General features: G+C 43.4%; 1 protein-coding gene across 1 annotated transcript in view; it reads left to right on the top strand.

The window, feature by feature from the left end:
- LOC139269151 (receptor-type tyrosine-protein phosphatase beta-like) overlaps positions 1 to 11,581 on the top strand; it is a 63,604-nt gene extending 52,023 nt beyond the window's left edge. Inside the window, exons 19-21 of the mRNA XM_070888252.1 lie at positions 6,465 to 6,725; positions 6,972 to 7,259; positions 11,310 to 11,581. Of these exons, the coding sequence (XP_070744353.1) occupies positions 6,465 to 6,725; positions 6,972 to 7,259; positions 11,310 to 11,581 (821 nt within the window). The remainder of the gene's footprint in view (positions 1 to 6,464; positions 6,726 to 6,971; positions 7,260 to 11,309) is intronic.
- Positions 11,582 to 14,480: the final 2,899 nt, after the last annotated feature.

Below are 14,480 nucleotides of genomic sequence, written 5' to 3'. Positions count from 1 at the left end.
TTTTTATTGAACAAGTCGGTGATGGAAATTCCGGGTTCACCGATGACCCTCGAGTCCACTGAAGGTTGCTGGTAGGTTGGTTGGTCGTCGACGGTTTCTTCGTCCGACTGCTCTGGCTCATCTGTGTGCCTCAGCTTTGTTTGATCCATGTGTTTCCTGCAAGTTTGCCCATTCTTGAGCTTAATAACAAATACTCTGTTGCCCTCCTTGGCCATGACCGTACCAGCGATCCATTTAGGACCCTGACCATAATTCAACACATATACAGGATCATTAACAGAAATCTCGCATGACACAGCTGTGTGATTGTGGTACCCTTGTCGACTCTCTCTTCTGTATTCGACATGATTACTTAAATCCAGGTATACAAGCGATAATTTGGTCTTAAGACCTCTTTTCATCATTAGCTTAGCCCTGTGAGTGTGTGGGGGTCTTGTCCTGTAACTTAGCAATATGCAAGACAAGCGGGTCTGCTGTGAAACTTGGGTTACTTTCCTCATGTTTTGCTTGATAATTTGTACTGCACGTTCTGCTTGCCCGTTGGACGTAGGCTTGAACGGTGCTGACCTTACATGTTTTATGCCGTTGAGTTTCAGGAGTTTGTAAAACTTCTGACTGGTGAAGCACGACCCATTGTCACTCACCACTATGTCAGGCAGACCATGTGTCGCGAACATGACATTGAGATTCTCTATGGTTGCCGTGGATGTACTGGATTACATGATCATCCACTTCGAATAAGCATCCACCACCACTAAAAACATCTTGCCTAGGAAGGGACCTGCAAAATATACATGGATCCTGGACCAAGGTTTGGATGGCCATGACCACAGACTTAGCGGCAATTCCGCTGGTGCTTTGCTGAACTGCATGCAGGTGTTGCACTGATGCATGCATGCTTCCAGCTCAGAATCAATTCCTAGCCACCATATGTGGGACCTGGCGATGGCCTTCATCGTCACAATGCCAGGATGTGTGCTGCGTAACTCATGCACAAACTTCTCTCTCCCTTTCTTAGGCATTATAACACGATTGCCCCACAATATGCAATCTGCTTGAATAGACAGTTCGTCCTTGTGACGGATGCATGGTTTGACCTCCTCGCACATTTGCTTAGGTATGGCAGACCGATCCCCTTTGAGGATGCAACCCTTTACCACCGATAATATCGGATCCTGGCTGGTGCAGGTCTTAACTTGTTGAGCCGTGACAGGGGTGCCTTCATTCTCAAAAGTATCCATGATTAACATTAAATCTGTCAATTGTGGTGTTTCCACCTCCAGTGTGGGCAAAGGCAACCGGCTCAAAGCATCGGCACAATTCTCTGTGCCAGGTCTGTGGCAAATGGCATAATCATACGCAGATAATGTCAGCGCCCACCTTTGGATGCGGGATGAAGCGTTGGTATTGATACCTTTGCTCTCAGAAAACAACGAAATGAGCAGTTTGTGATCGGTCTCTAATTCGAACCTCAGACCAAACAGGTATTGATGCATCTTTTTAACACCGTACACACATGCTAAAGCTTCTTTTTCTACCATACTGTAGGCTCTTTCTGCTTTAGACAAACTTTTGGATGCATACGCGACAGGTTGAAGTTTCCCGACTCATTGGCTTGTTGTAACACGCAACCAATTACCTATGACGATGCGTCACAGGCCAAAACTAAACGTTTACATGGGTCATAATGTATCAGCAGCTTGTTCGAGCAAAGCAGATTGGTGGCTTTCTTGAAAGCTCTGTCTTGCGATGCGCCCCAGTTGTTGCCTTTTCTCAACAACATGTGCAGTGGTTCAAGTAAGATGTTCAATTTAGGTAGCAAGTTACCAAAGTAGTTGAGTAGGAACGAACGCAGTTCCGTCACATTCTACGGCTTGGGTGCATTCTTGATGGCTTTGGTTTTCACGTCAGTAGGTCTGATGCCATCAGGGGCAATTTTCCTCCCCAGGAATTTGACCTCCGGTGCCATGAAGATGCACTTCGACGTTTAAGTCTGAGTCCCACTTTGTCCAAACGCAGTAGAACCTCTTCCAGGTTGTTCAGATGTTCCTTGGAGTCATGACCGGTGATCAGGATGTCATCTTGGAACACGACGGTTCTGGGAACGGACTTCAGTAGACTTTCCATATTCCTCTGGAATATTGCTGCAGCCGAGCGAATTCCAAACGGGCACCTGTGGTAAATAAACAGTTCTTTGTGCATGTTAATGCACGCAAGACTCTTCGATGTCTCGACCAGCTCCTGCGTCATACAGACTGACGTCAAGTCCAGTTTTGTGAACGACTTCCCTCCGGCTAGCATCGCAAACAAGTCATCAGCCTTCGGTAATGGGTACCGATCTTGTTTTGAAACCCTGTTGATCCTAGCCTAACAGTCTCCACAGATTCTGACTGTGCCATCACTTTTCAGCACAGGAACAATGGGGTTGGCCCATTCATGAAATTCGACCGGTGATATGATCCCTTCACACTGGAGTCCGTCCAGTTCAATTTCGACCTTGTCCCTCATCATATGCGGCACTGCCCGAGCTTTATGATAGACGGGTCTTGCATCTGAGTCCACGTGGATCTGCACCTTGGCTCCCATGGCGATACATGGTTCGAACAGCGAGGGGAATTTTCTCAATACTTGGGCACATGCATCTTCCTCCGACGACAACGCCTTTATGTCGTTCCAGTCGCATCTGATTTTCTCCAACCAGCTCCTGCCGAGCAGCGTTGGGCCATTGCCTGGAACAATCCACAGCGGTAACTCGTGAACCGCATCGTTATACGACACGTTAATTTGTGCACTGCCAATCATCTTTATTAGTTCTTTGGTGTACTTGCACAGCTTGGCCTTAACAGGGCTCAGCCTGGGCCTCGCAGTCTTAGTATCCCACAGCTTATTAAATGCCCCCTCGTTCATGATCGATTGATTCACCCCTAGTTCCATCGATACCGATATCCTGTTAAATTTCACGTTAATCAAAATTGGTTTACTCTTGGTAAGGAAAGAGTACAGTCCATACACTTCCTCCTCTGGCATCTTGGATTGCGTATCCGGATCCGCGTTCGTCTGACTCTCATCCTCCACGTGGTGTGTCGCAGCTCACTTGCTCATCTGCGGACACTTGCGCTGGAGATGCCCCACTCTCAGACAGCCTTTGCAACTATTTTGCTTAAATCGGCAATGCTGATGTCATTGATTTCCCCCACAACGCCAATACGGAGAAGTCGGATACATTCCTGCTGGCAGACTTTGGGCAGCCACAGGTTTCGCGAACCCAGCTGGATAGGCCCTGCCATGTGCCGCTCTGCCGAACGCTGAATCAATCACATTTACAGTACTTGCCGAGGTTCGGTTCTTCACCGACATTTGCTTTAAACTCCTGTCCGTTGTCATACATGATTGAGCGATCTGGATGGCTCTTTTTAAATCCAACTCCTCCACCGCCAGAAGTTTGCGCAGGATCACCTCATGGTTGATACCGATAACAAAGAAGTCCCGCAGCATGTCTGTCAACCCCGTCCCGAATTTACACGGTCTCGCTAGACGTCTCAGGTCGGCAACGAATTCCATCACGTTCTGGCCCTCTCATCGAACGTGTGTATAAAACTTGTATCTCAAGATGATGATGCCGTCGTCTGGCTTGAGATGCTCCCATACCAATGTACACAACTCCTTGTACGTTTTCTCTGTTGGATCACTAGGCATGAATAGATTCTTTATCAGACCGTAGATCTTTGAACCGCACACAGTGAGGAACACGGCCCGCCGCCGATCTGCATCGTCGACCCCCTTCATTTTGTTGGCCACGAAGTACTGGTTCAAACGGCTCACAAAGTCTGCCCAATCTTCTCCCTCCACAAATCGCTCTAAAAATCCAATCGTGCTTATTTTGCAAACAAAGGTTCTTGTATTCTCGTCGCCAAATATTATGTATGCAATAAAGGTTCAAGCTGAGTACTGGTTAACTAAGCAAGGTACAACCTTGCTGTGCTTTATTTAGTCCCAAAGTGTCTCTCTCACAAAATTTCTGGCCTTTTATACCAGAGCAGCACCATGTGCGTGCTGCTCAGTGGCTTCCAACAATGACACCATCTGGTGGCTACAAACAGCATGTACATACATGACAAATTCTTTATACACTGTGGGAAGGGAAGGCAAGACCATTATTTTTGTGATGCATTAGCAAGAGAGCGACAGTCGTAGATAATTTAAGGCATAGTGATAATAACTCAACCTAAATTATAGTCAGTGCACCTTGTACAAGTAATAATTTGCTCATTTATATTCTTGCTAGGTCAAGTTGCAATTTACTAATCTGTTTCTGTGAGTTATTGTGATCATCAAGGAAACGCTGTGCTGGAAAATGGACACTTTATTATTTTAGGTGATAATCCGTGCCCATCTTTCCCGCAATTCCATGTTTGAATCCCTCGAATCCTGTTTCAGCGCCTGCCACAGTTCCGAAACGGCTCTCATCAAAGTCACAAATTACATCCTTTGTGACTGTGACAAAGGCAAACTATCCCTCCTCGTCCTTCTTGACTTGTCTGCAGCCCTTGACGCGGTTGGCCACTCTATTCTTCTCCAATGCCTCTCCACCGTCGTCCAGCTGGGTGGGACTACACTTGCCTGGTTCCATTTTTATCTATCTAATCAGAGCCCAGAGAATCACCTGCAACCACTTCTCTTCCCACCCCCGCATTGTTACCTCTGGTGTCCCCCAAGGATCTATCCTTGGTCCCCTCCTATTTCTCATCTACATTTTGCCCCTTGGCAACATCATCCGAAAACACAGCACCAGTTTCCACATATACGCTGATAACACCCAGTTCTACCTCACTACCACTTCACTTGACCCCCTCCTCTGTCTCTAAATTGTCAGATTGCTTGTCCCACATCTAGTTCTTGATGAGCAGAAATGTTCTCCAATTGAATATTGGAAAGACCAAAGCCAATGTTTTCGGTCTCTGCCACAAACTCCGTTTCCTGGCCACTGACTCCATCCCTCTCCCCAACTTCTGTCTGAGGCTGAACCAGATTGTTCGCAACCTTGGTGTCATAGTTGACCCTGAAATGAGCTTTCAACCACATATCCACAGCATAACTAAGACCAACTATTTCCACCTCTGTAACATCGCCCGTCTCCACCCTTGCCTCAGCTCATCCCCTGCCAAAGCCCTCATCCATGCCTTTGTTACCTCTAGACCTGACATTTCTAATGCACTCCTGGCTGGCATTCCACATTCTATCCTATGTAAACTAGAGGTGATCCAAAACTCGGCTGCCCGTTTCCTAACTTGCGCCAAGTCCCGCTCACCCATCACCCCTGTGTTCACTTGGCTACATTGGCTCCCAGTTAAGCAACGCCTCAATTTCAAAATTCTCATCCTGGTTTTCAAATCCTCTTTATGGCCTCGCCCCTCCCTATCTCTGGAATCTCCTCCAGCCCCACAACGTTCCCCCCCCCCCCTCCCCCCGAGATATCTGCGCTCCTCTAATTCTGCCCTCTTGAGCATCCCTGATTATAATCACTCAGCCATTGGTGGCCATGCCTTCTGTTGCCTAGATCCTAAGCTCTGGAATTCCCTGCCTAAGCATCTCTACCTTTCTTTCCTCCTTTAAGACGCTTCCTAAAACCTACCTCTTTGATCAAGCTTTTGGTCATCTGCCCTAATTTCTCCTTATGTGGCTCAGAGTCAAATTTTTTATCTCATAAATACAAGTTGTTGTTGTATGACTCAATGGCGTAGGTACCCTACTCAAGCTCAGTTGTTTAGCTGGTGAAATATCAACCAACTCAAATGGCCACAATCAACTCTCTGCCGCTAAATTAAAGAAAGATGAATATACAGTATTTAATATTTAATTTGATTAGACTTTTATTTAGCAATATAGACCTAGATTGCAGGAGGCAGAGCACCAAAGGGTAAGCAGAAGGGGTCTCCAATGTCATCTCACCTGATCAGCCAGCTATGATCATCTACCAGCTGAGACGCATTCTCACACACTTTTCGTCTAAACACTTTTCAGTATTCCTCTCACCGTGGCTGAATTCAAGAATGTTGTGCCATTTTTTTGCCAGTTAAGCAGCTCGTTAACTGTTTGAGTAATGCAAATACAGCATACTAACAAGAGCAATGTTATAGTCCAATATTTGGTGATTGGCACTTGTGAATTCACAAATAACTCCTAGGAAAGCAGCAAAATGGCTGCCAGCTACCATTTTAATCCATGGCAGTTGAATGTGAAGAGAAATATTTGAATTATTTTGCTCCTTTAATAGCAAAATATATCTCTAATTTATTAATGCATTCCTAGCTATCTGTATGCTGCATTATTAATCTAAGAATTACTTTAAACAAATATTGATCACTACAGCTTTAAAATCTGTGCTGTAGCACTATTTACATTTACTTTGTTTTCCTCAAGTACAGCGCATTCTGGAAATAACAAACCTTTTTTCAACCTTCTAGTACCATGTACTCCAGAACACCTTGAAGCTGATGTGGACTGTGCAAACGACTCGATGTTATTGTCATGGGGTCGCATTGATACAGCCATATCATATATGGCATTTATAAATGCTAGCGGTGAAGATCCACTTCATTGTGACACAACAAACACAAGTTGTTACATTCAACATCTGAGTTGTGCCACCAAATACAACATTTCTGTTTACGCTTTAGATGGATTTTGCTCAAGTATGCTTAACACTTCTTACAAAGTTGGTACAGGTAAATATACTACTAGCACAATCAATTATTGCATTTTGCTTGAGATCTTCTATAGTAAACAAAAATATACCTCTTTAATACAAAAACAATGCTTATCTGTAAAAGTTCTAATTATAGTTAGCTTTATACAAATTCATAATATGAATTGAGACATAAGTAACAATAGTCTGAGCAATTTTAATTTAGCTTAATTTGACTGTTGTTTAATTCATTTTACTCTGTTACTTAATCCTTTCTGTTGTGTAGTCCCATGTCTGCCAGAAGACATTCAAGCTACATTAAGCCCTGCCAGTAATGGCGTACAAGACATAGACGTCTCCTGGAAAGACAGTCACTGTGCTGAAGATTATGAAGTAGATATAGAGGGACAAATTGAACAGGATCCATTCTCCATGTATACATTGCGTTCATATTGGACACCCAGAACGTTTTTCCAATTCCCAGTTCCTTGCAGTGCCACATACAACATTACTGTCAAAGCTAGAAATCCAGCAGGAATCAGCAGCCCAAGCATTCCCTTAATTGATTTCACCGGTAAGTAAAAGAATTAACAATAAAGCACAATTTTGTATGCAAAATCTTGCCATCACTGCGAATTAATTTGTAACATTCTATATTCTTGGTACTTTAAAAAAAAGTTAAGTTACATGAATATAAACGTCCATCATTTGATGTCGTACATACTTTAATGATATCCTTTTGTAACTGTAATAGAACCATAGAATGTTATAACACAGCAACAGATCATTAGTCCCATCAAGTCTGTGACAATATTTATTTTCCAAGTGAGACACCCTGTCTGATCATGCTTTCCTGACTACTCTATATGCTTCAATATTGCTGTTTCTCAAGCAAATATCTAAATCCCTTTTTAAAGAATTTAAAGAAACCCTTGCATTCATATAGTGCCTTTCACGACCTCAGGACATCCCAAAGTGCTATACAGCCAATGTAGTAGTTTTGAAGTGTAGTCACTGTTGTAATGTAGGAAACGCAGCAGCCATATTGCGTCGGGAGATCTCTCTTGTTCTTCTTCAAAATAGTGCCATGGAATCTTTTACGTTCATTTGAGAGGGCAGACAAGGTTTAATGTCTCATCCGAAAACCAGCATCTCTGACAATTCAGCACTCCCTCAGTATTACACTGGAATGTCAACTGAGATTTTGTGCTCAAGTCTCTGGAGTGGGACTTGAACCCACTACTTCTGACTCAGAAGTGAGAGTGCTACCACTGAGCCACAGCCAACACTTTGTTTTAACATTGGGTTGCGACAGCCAATTCCACATTCTAACCACCCTTTGTGTAAAAATAATTCTTACCTCCCCTTTAATTCTGTTCACGATTATTTTAGATTTGTCCCTCTTACCATCTCAGTGATCAATGGAAACAATCTGTCACTATTTACCTTTAGCATAGCTATTACAATGCCTTCATGGGTACAGTGGCGTCAATCATTCCTGTAAGTGGTCTGAGCATCTTACCTTTATGGGAGTTGACTCACACTGCCCTATTTCCACTTGCACAATAGTGTAACTGAGATGTAACAATAGATGATCTGAGCGGAATATGCATGTCTTTCACAAAATGCTTCTTGAATGTATCTAAAGGTGGGCCAAGCAAGCACTTTGAGAGACAAAGCCTAATATGAATCAATAAGCTACTTAATTTGACTGTAAGGTAACGGACTCACTTAATTCAATCTGTACAAATTATCTTCATGCAATAATACAAAATAAAGAATATGCCACACTAGCCCACATCAGTGGGTTGTCTTATTTGACTTAAACAAGATGTCTTCAGAGTCTTCCTCCAGCATTTCTAACCTCTACGCCTCAGTGAAAGCCATCCCAACTTTCCCTTTAACAATTTTGCCATTTCAAAAGGCCTGTCTCCCTTTATAAATCTTATTTTCACAGTCAGGAATCAAAGGATTTTTCAATACAGTGCGAGGTGTTTTCCAATTACCTAGACAAGCTATTTAATTGCTTATTGTTTAATCTCTGGGGAGAAACTTGCATTTAGCATATTAACCACATTGTATCAAGGTACTTTTTTTTAAACTTGTGGGAATGCATTTTGCTTAAATCCCAACATTAAAAGTACCCCTTTTATGCAAACAATTTCTATGGAAATGTGGTGAAAAATCCAAAAATACAACAAAAGCCCTTCTACCTCTGCCAGACCTTAACTTGGTTAGCTACAATTCTTAACTTCTCAAGTCTCTCTTCATAATTGTAACCCCTCATCCCTGGTAACATCCTAGTGAATCTACACTGTACCTTTTCCATTGCCTTTACATTCCTTCCAATAATGGAGTACCCAAAATTGTACACACTACTCCAACTGTGCCCCAAGGTCTTTTACAAGTTCAACATTTTCTCTGCTTTTGTATTCATTACCTCCAGATGCAAAATATTTTTTTTGTTTGCCTTTTATGGACTTATCTACTTGTGCTGCCACATTTAATACACATGTATCGACACACAAACGTTCCTCTGCTTATCTACTCCATTTCAAACTTTACCATTTGAGGTGTCTTCCCTTTCCTCAATCTTAGCTCCAAGATGTATTACTTCACATTATTGTGCATTGAACTGCATCTGCCACCTACCTATTTCTTCCTGTGGTCTTTCATAACCTTCATCACAATTTACCCATTATCATCATAGAGAGTCCCTCGGAATCGAGGAAGACTTGCTTCCACTCCCAAAGTCAGTTCTTTGATAGCTGAACAGTCTGACACGAGAGCCACAGACCCTGTTACAGGTGGGACAGACATTCGTCGAGGGAAGGGATGGGTGGGGCTGGTTTGCCGCGCGCTCCTTCCACTGCCTGCGTTTGACCTCTTCATACTCTTTGCGTTGAGACTCGAAGAGCTCAACGCCCTCCCGGATGCACTTTCTCTACCTCGGGCGGTCTTCGGCCAAGATCTCCCAGGTATCAGTGGTGATGTCGCACTTTACCAGGGAGGCTTTGAGGGTGTCCTTATAACATTTCCACTGCCCACCTTTGGCTCATTTACCATGAAGGAGCTCCGCATAAAGCATTTGCTTAGGGAGTCTCATATCTGGCATGCGAACTATGTGGCCTGCCCAGCGAAGCTGATGGAGTGTGGTCAGTGCTTCAATACTGGGGATGTTAGCCTGGACGAGGACACTGATGTTGGTGCGCCTGTCCTCCCAGGGGATTTGTAGGATCTTGCGGAGGCATCGTTGGTGATATATCTCCAGCGACTTGAGGTGCCTTCTATACATCGTCCATGCCTCAGATCCATACAGGAGGGCGGGTATTACTACAGCCCTGTAGACCATGAGATTGGTCTACATTATGCCAATTTGCTCTTTGCTGCAATAAACCAAAATTAATCCCACTACCCTGCTCGCTTCCCATAATGCTGTATCTTCCTCTGCTTCAAATATTTATTTTCTCTTTTCCTTAAAAGATGGAATAGTCTCTGCCTCATTTATTCCCTGTGGCAAAGAATTCCACAATGACCTCTCATCACGGGCTCCCCAATCAGAAGAAATAGTCTTTTCTCATTTGACCTTTCATAATTTAAAAACTCTCCATTTCATCTCCTCTTGGCCTTCTTTGCTTTCAGTGGAAAAATCCCATTATTTTAAGGCTCTCCTCATAACTATAATTTCTCATCCTTGGTATCATCCTAGTGAAATTACACTATGTTCTCTATGGCTTTAAAATCCTTTCTGAACTGCACTTTGTACTCTAACTGTGGCCTAACCATTACCTGTACAGATTGTTGATTTTTTGTTGTTGTTATACTCTATTTTATTTTTTATAAAATCCAAAGATGCTATTGGCCTATTTTATGGTTTTATCGACCTATATTTGCACTTTCGAGGAATTATTAATTTCCACCCCTAGGTCTCTGTTCCTTCAGCGCCTTCAACACCTTTCCATTAAGTCTATATTCCCGTTCCTTGTTTTTCTTTCCAAAATACATTACCACAGTCACATTAAATTGCCTGCTATCCTGCCGCCCATGAACGAATAATTCTTAGATCAATCCAAAATGATTCTTTTTGGACCACGTCTCTATTTAAATCCTTCCACTCTAGTGTTATGATTTTTTTTGTCCCATTAATAACACTCCTACCTTTTTTCCATCCTTAACCATCCCGAAGATTTTACTTTGAGCTATATTTAATTGCCAAAAGTGACCCCACTTCAGCTGCATTACTATTATATCATAATTTTGTACTGCTCTCAATAAGCCTGCCAACTTTAAAATGGTACCAGCTGATTTTGAGGCTCTCAGTGGAATATTGGACAGATGTTTATACAGAAAGAATACCATGCACACAACAATCTGTTGTAAGTGACGTACTTTGTATTGGAAAATTAGGAGCCTATCTTCTCTGAATTAACAAAGTGCCATGAAACACTGAGCTATTACCAGTGCTGTGGCTAAGCATTATAAAATGGTTTACTGCATACGATTGTCCAAACATCAGGCAGTAAGTCAACCACTGGACCAAAATCCTATACAAAAAGATAACACCTTGATACTTTGTAGTTTGTATTATATACAGCAATTGATAAATAACTTTTGTTTGTTTCAGTTCCTTGCTCTCCAAGCAACCTTATTGCTTCTTTGGAAAATGACACTCTGCTCATCTCATGGACAGAGTCAATTTACGCCACAGAATATATTGTGTATGCAGTTTCCAATTCACAAAAGAGCGAGATATGCAGAACACCAGAACTGTCTTGTGAAGCTCCAAATGTTCAAAAAGATATGATTGAAATTGTTGCTTTAAATTCTGCTGGTGAAAGTGAAACCAGCAAAATCAATGCCTTGCAAGGTAAGCTTTCCTGCCCTAAAGATGAGTGATAGTCAGTAAAGGTTTATTTCAACATATTAAAAAAAAATGTTGTATAACTACCAGCAGATCTCTCTAGGCATTTTTCATAGTAAATCAGAGGATATACTGTTTTATAATAGGGTGCTATACCATGTAGCGCATAATGTACTATCAAGGCCAATGGTGACTGAATTAGTCACTTTCCACTTTTATTACATGGTATTCTGGGAGTTTTACCGATGCTTTGGGGTCAGAACTCTGTTTATTCTATGAAAACTGTAAATGAGTAGCATTTATCATTACACTTATTCTTTTAGCTATATATTTACTGTGCATCCCTTGAACTGTTAAAGCTAAGTATACAGAACAAAATCATATGTACCCACTAGAGGTATACACTGGACTCTGAAATTCTACAGGGGCTCCAGCAGTCTCGCACTGTAACCTGGCAGAAAACCAGCAGAAGCCCTTGGAAATGACGAAGACCCAGTTGCATTGAGTCCCCACCATTTCCGAGAGTCTCCTCAATGTCTTGTAGAGAGCAGAACAGAAAATATGCACATGGGCTGAAATTTTTACCTGTGAGGCGAGTCGGGCACGGGAAGGGGAGGGGGGTGGTTGCGTACCAGGTCGGACCCACGAACCTCTCGGCAGTGCGCTGTCCACTTTGTCTTTAACTGAATTAGATCAATTGAGTTAGGTCTGTGGGTTTCCAGGCCAATTAAATGGAGCGGGTCTGATAATATCATCAATGACTTGTCTTGAGCTCAGATATTTAAAGCAGCCTTCCACACATCACACTTGAAGGTTGTTGGAGGAACATAACGGGTCTTTGGGAGAGGTGCAGTTGGTGAGACATTGAAGATTTTCACTCTGAAGCTGGAGGGAAGCATGGAGTACCAACAGCAGAAGGCAGCGTGCAGATTCTTTGACTCCTCCCTGGAAGTCTGGCTCCAGGGAGTTCAAGCACGCAGGGCCATCTTGTTCCCTGATAACGGCCGCAAGAGACCAACCACTGAGACCAAGAAGGCATGGTTGGAGATCGCAAAGGAGGTCAGCAGCATGGGGTTGTCAGCTGCTCCTGGATTCAATGATGTGAAAGATTTAATGATCTCTTGAGGTCAGGAAAGGTGAGTGCAATGCCACATTCAACTACATCCTAATGTGTGTGTCACCCCAACCCATCACTCTGCCTTCCCAAGCCTACTCCTGCACGTTAATCCTCACACCAACCTACCTTGTAAGGTGCACTCATCCCTCTCTGTCTGTGCACCTACTCACAACCCCATCTGACTAATCACCGCTGACACTCACCCTCATCCTAATTCAATCATAGGAATTAACACCACAGAAGGAGGTCATTTGACAATGTCACGCCACTCCCTCATAGTCATCCTCTACAAATGTAGCCCATCCATCCCTTACACTCATTCCATCATTCTCACTCAAAGTTCTCTTTCCCTCCTTGCAGAAGAGAGCGCAGAACATTCGGGAGAGGCAAAGAACCGGAGGTGGCCCTCCAATTTATAGCACTTTGATTCCACAGCAGAGGAGGAGGTGCTACAAATAAGTCAGGTTACAGAGCTGCTGGTGGTGGGAGACGGAGAGAGGGGACCTCCCAGCAACCTGGTGACAGAATTAAATATCATACAGCCACATGGCTGATTGATATTTAATTCTCATGGTGACTTGATATAAGCAACCAGTGAAATGTCATCGTGTGCATAATGGCAACGTTACACATTCTTATCATAAAAGTTCTAATTCATCTGATTACTCTCCCACAGATCCATCAAGTGCCCCACCCCCCCGCAGACTGTCCAGCCGGAGGAAGATGACTCCTCCAAGGAATCTCCACTCTCTGAGGGTGCACCATCACCAGACCCATGTGCACCCAGCACCACGCAGATACACGCACATCGGTGTGTCCATTTAGACATAGAGTAGTGTTGTCACCTGGTGTCTCACACATCACAAGTGAGCAAGAGATGATGGAAACCGGGACAGCAGCGGAGTGTCCTTGCCGGTACAGGATGTTCAAGCTCAGCTGAATGCAGATGCTGAATCGTGGGGGCTGTCGGAAAAGAGGTTGATCTTGGAGGAGCAGCAACAAATGCACAAGCTTTTGCAGCATTTTCAGCCATGATGTGTACGATTGTAATGCACCAGTCGAACGAGAAAATGCTTGTTGTGAACAACAGATTGCAAACTCTCATTGTTGATAGCTCTCCTAGAGATGAGGTCATAGACTTGGGCATTTATCGTCCCACTAATGAGCAGCAAGGTTCTATCCAGCTCATTGCTAGCAGGGAAGTGAAGGTAGCCCATAAGAGGAATGATGGTGAGAGGGGACTGTAATAGAACTCTACCTAGTGGACTACTGATGTAATGCAACTACTGATGTATTAACAATAAAAGGTCATGTGGCACAGTCCTTGTTAAGGAGCCATCTTGCAGTGTGTGCTTGTATTAGTGGTGTCTGTAAAGATGTCACAGATTGGTCACGAGGATAGGATATTTGGATTCCCTAGCTGATATTTTTGGTGGATACTGCTGCCAACCAACGGAGAGGCTTTGAGAGGTTCTTTGTTTTGCGGTACAGCTAAAAATCCAAGGTAAACTGTTGACATTGCCAGAGTGCAGATGGCCGCGCCTGTGGGAATAATAGGGCGCTTGGGTAAATTCCATTGTGACCGAGTGTATATGGAGTAGCTAGAAATGTTTTTCACTGAGAATAGTATCGTTGAAGTCCCCAATGATGTAAACCATAACCGGGTAGTTTTAGAAAGGAAACAGGCTATTTTCTTGACTGAAACAGGCCCCGAGGTGTATGAAATCCTGAAAAATTTGCTTTTTCCCATCAAGCCAAAGGTCACACCACTGATGGGGATTCAGCACTACAGACCTGAGCCCCTAGAAATTGCTGAA

This window comes from Pristiophorus japonicus, chromosome 8, assembly GCF_044704955.1.
Source record: "Pristiophorus japonicus isolate sPriJap1 chromosome 8, sPriJap1.hap1, whole genome shotgun sequence".
NCBI lineage: Eukaryota > Metazoa > Chordata > Chondrichthyes > Pristiophoridae > Pristiophorus > Pristiophorus japonicus.
Note: the sequence above shows the minus strand (reverse complement) of the source record. Positions and strands in the feature narration are given on the sequence as shown.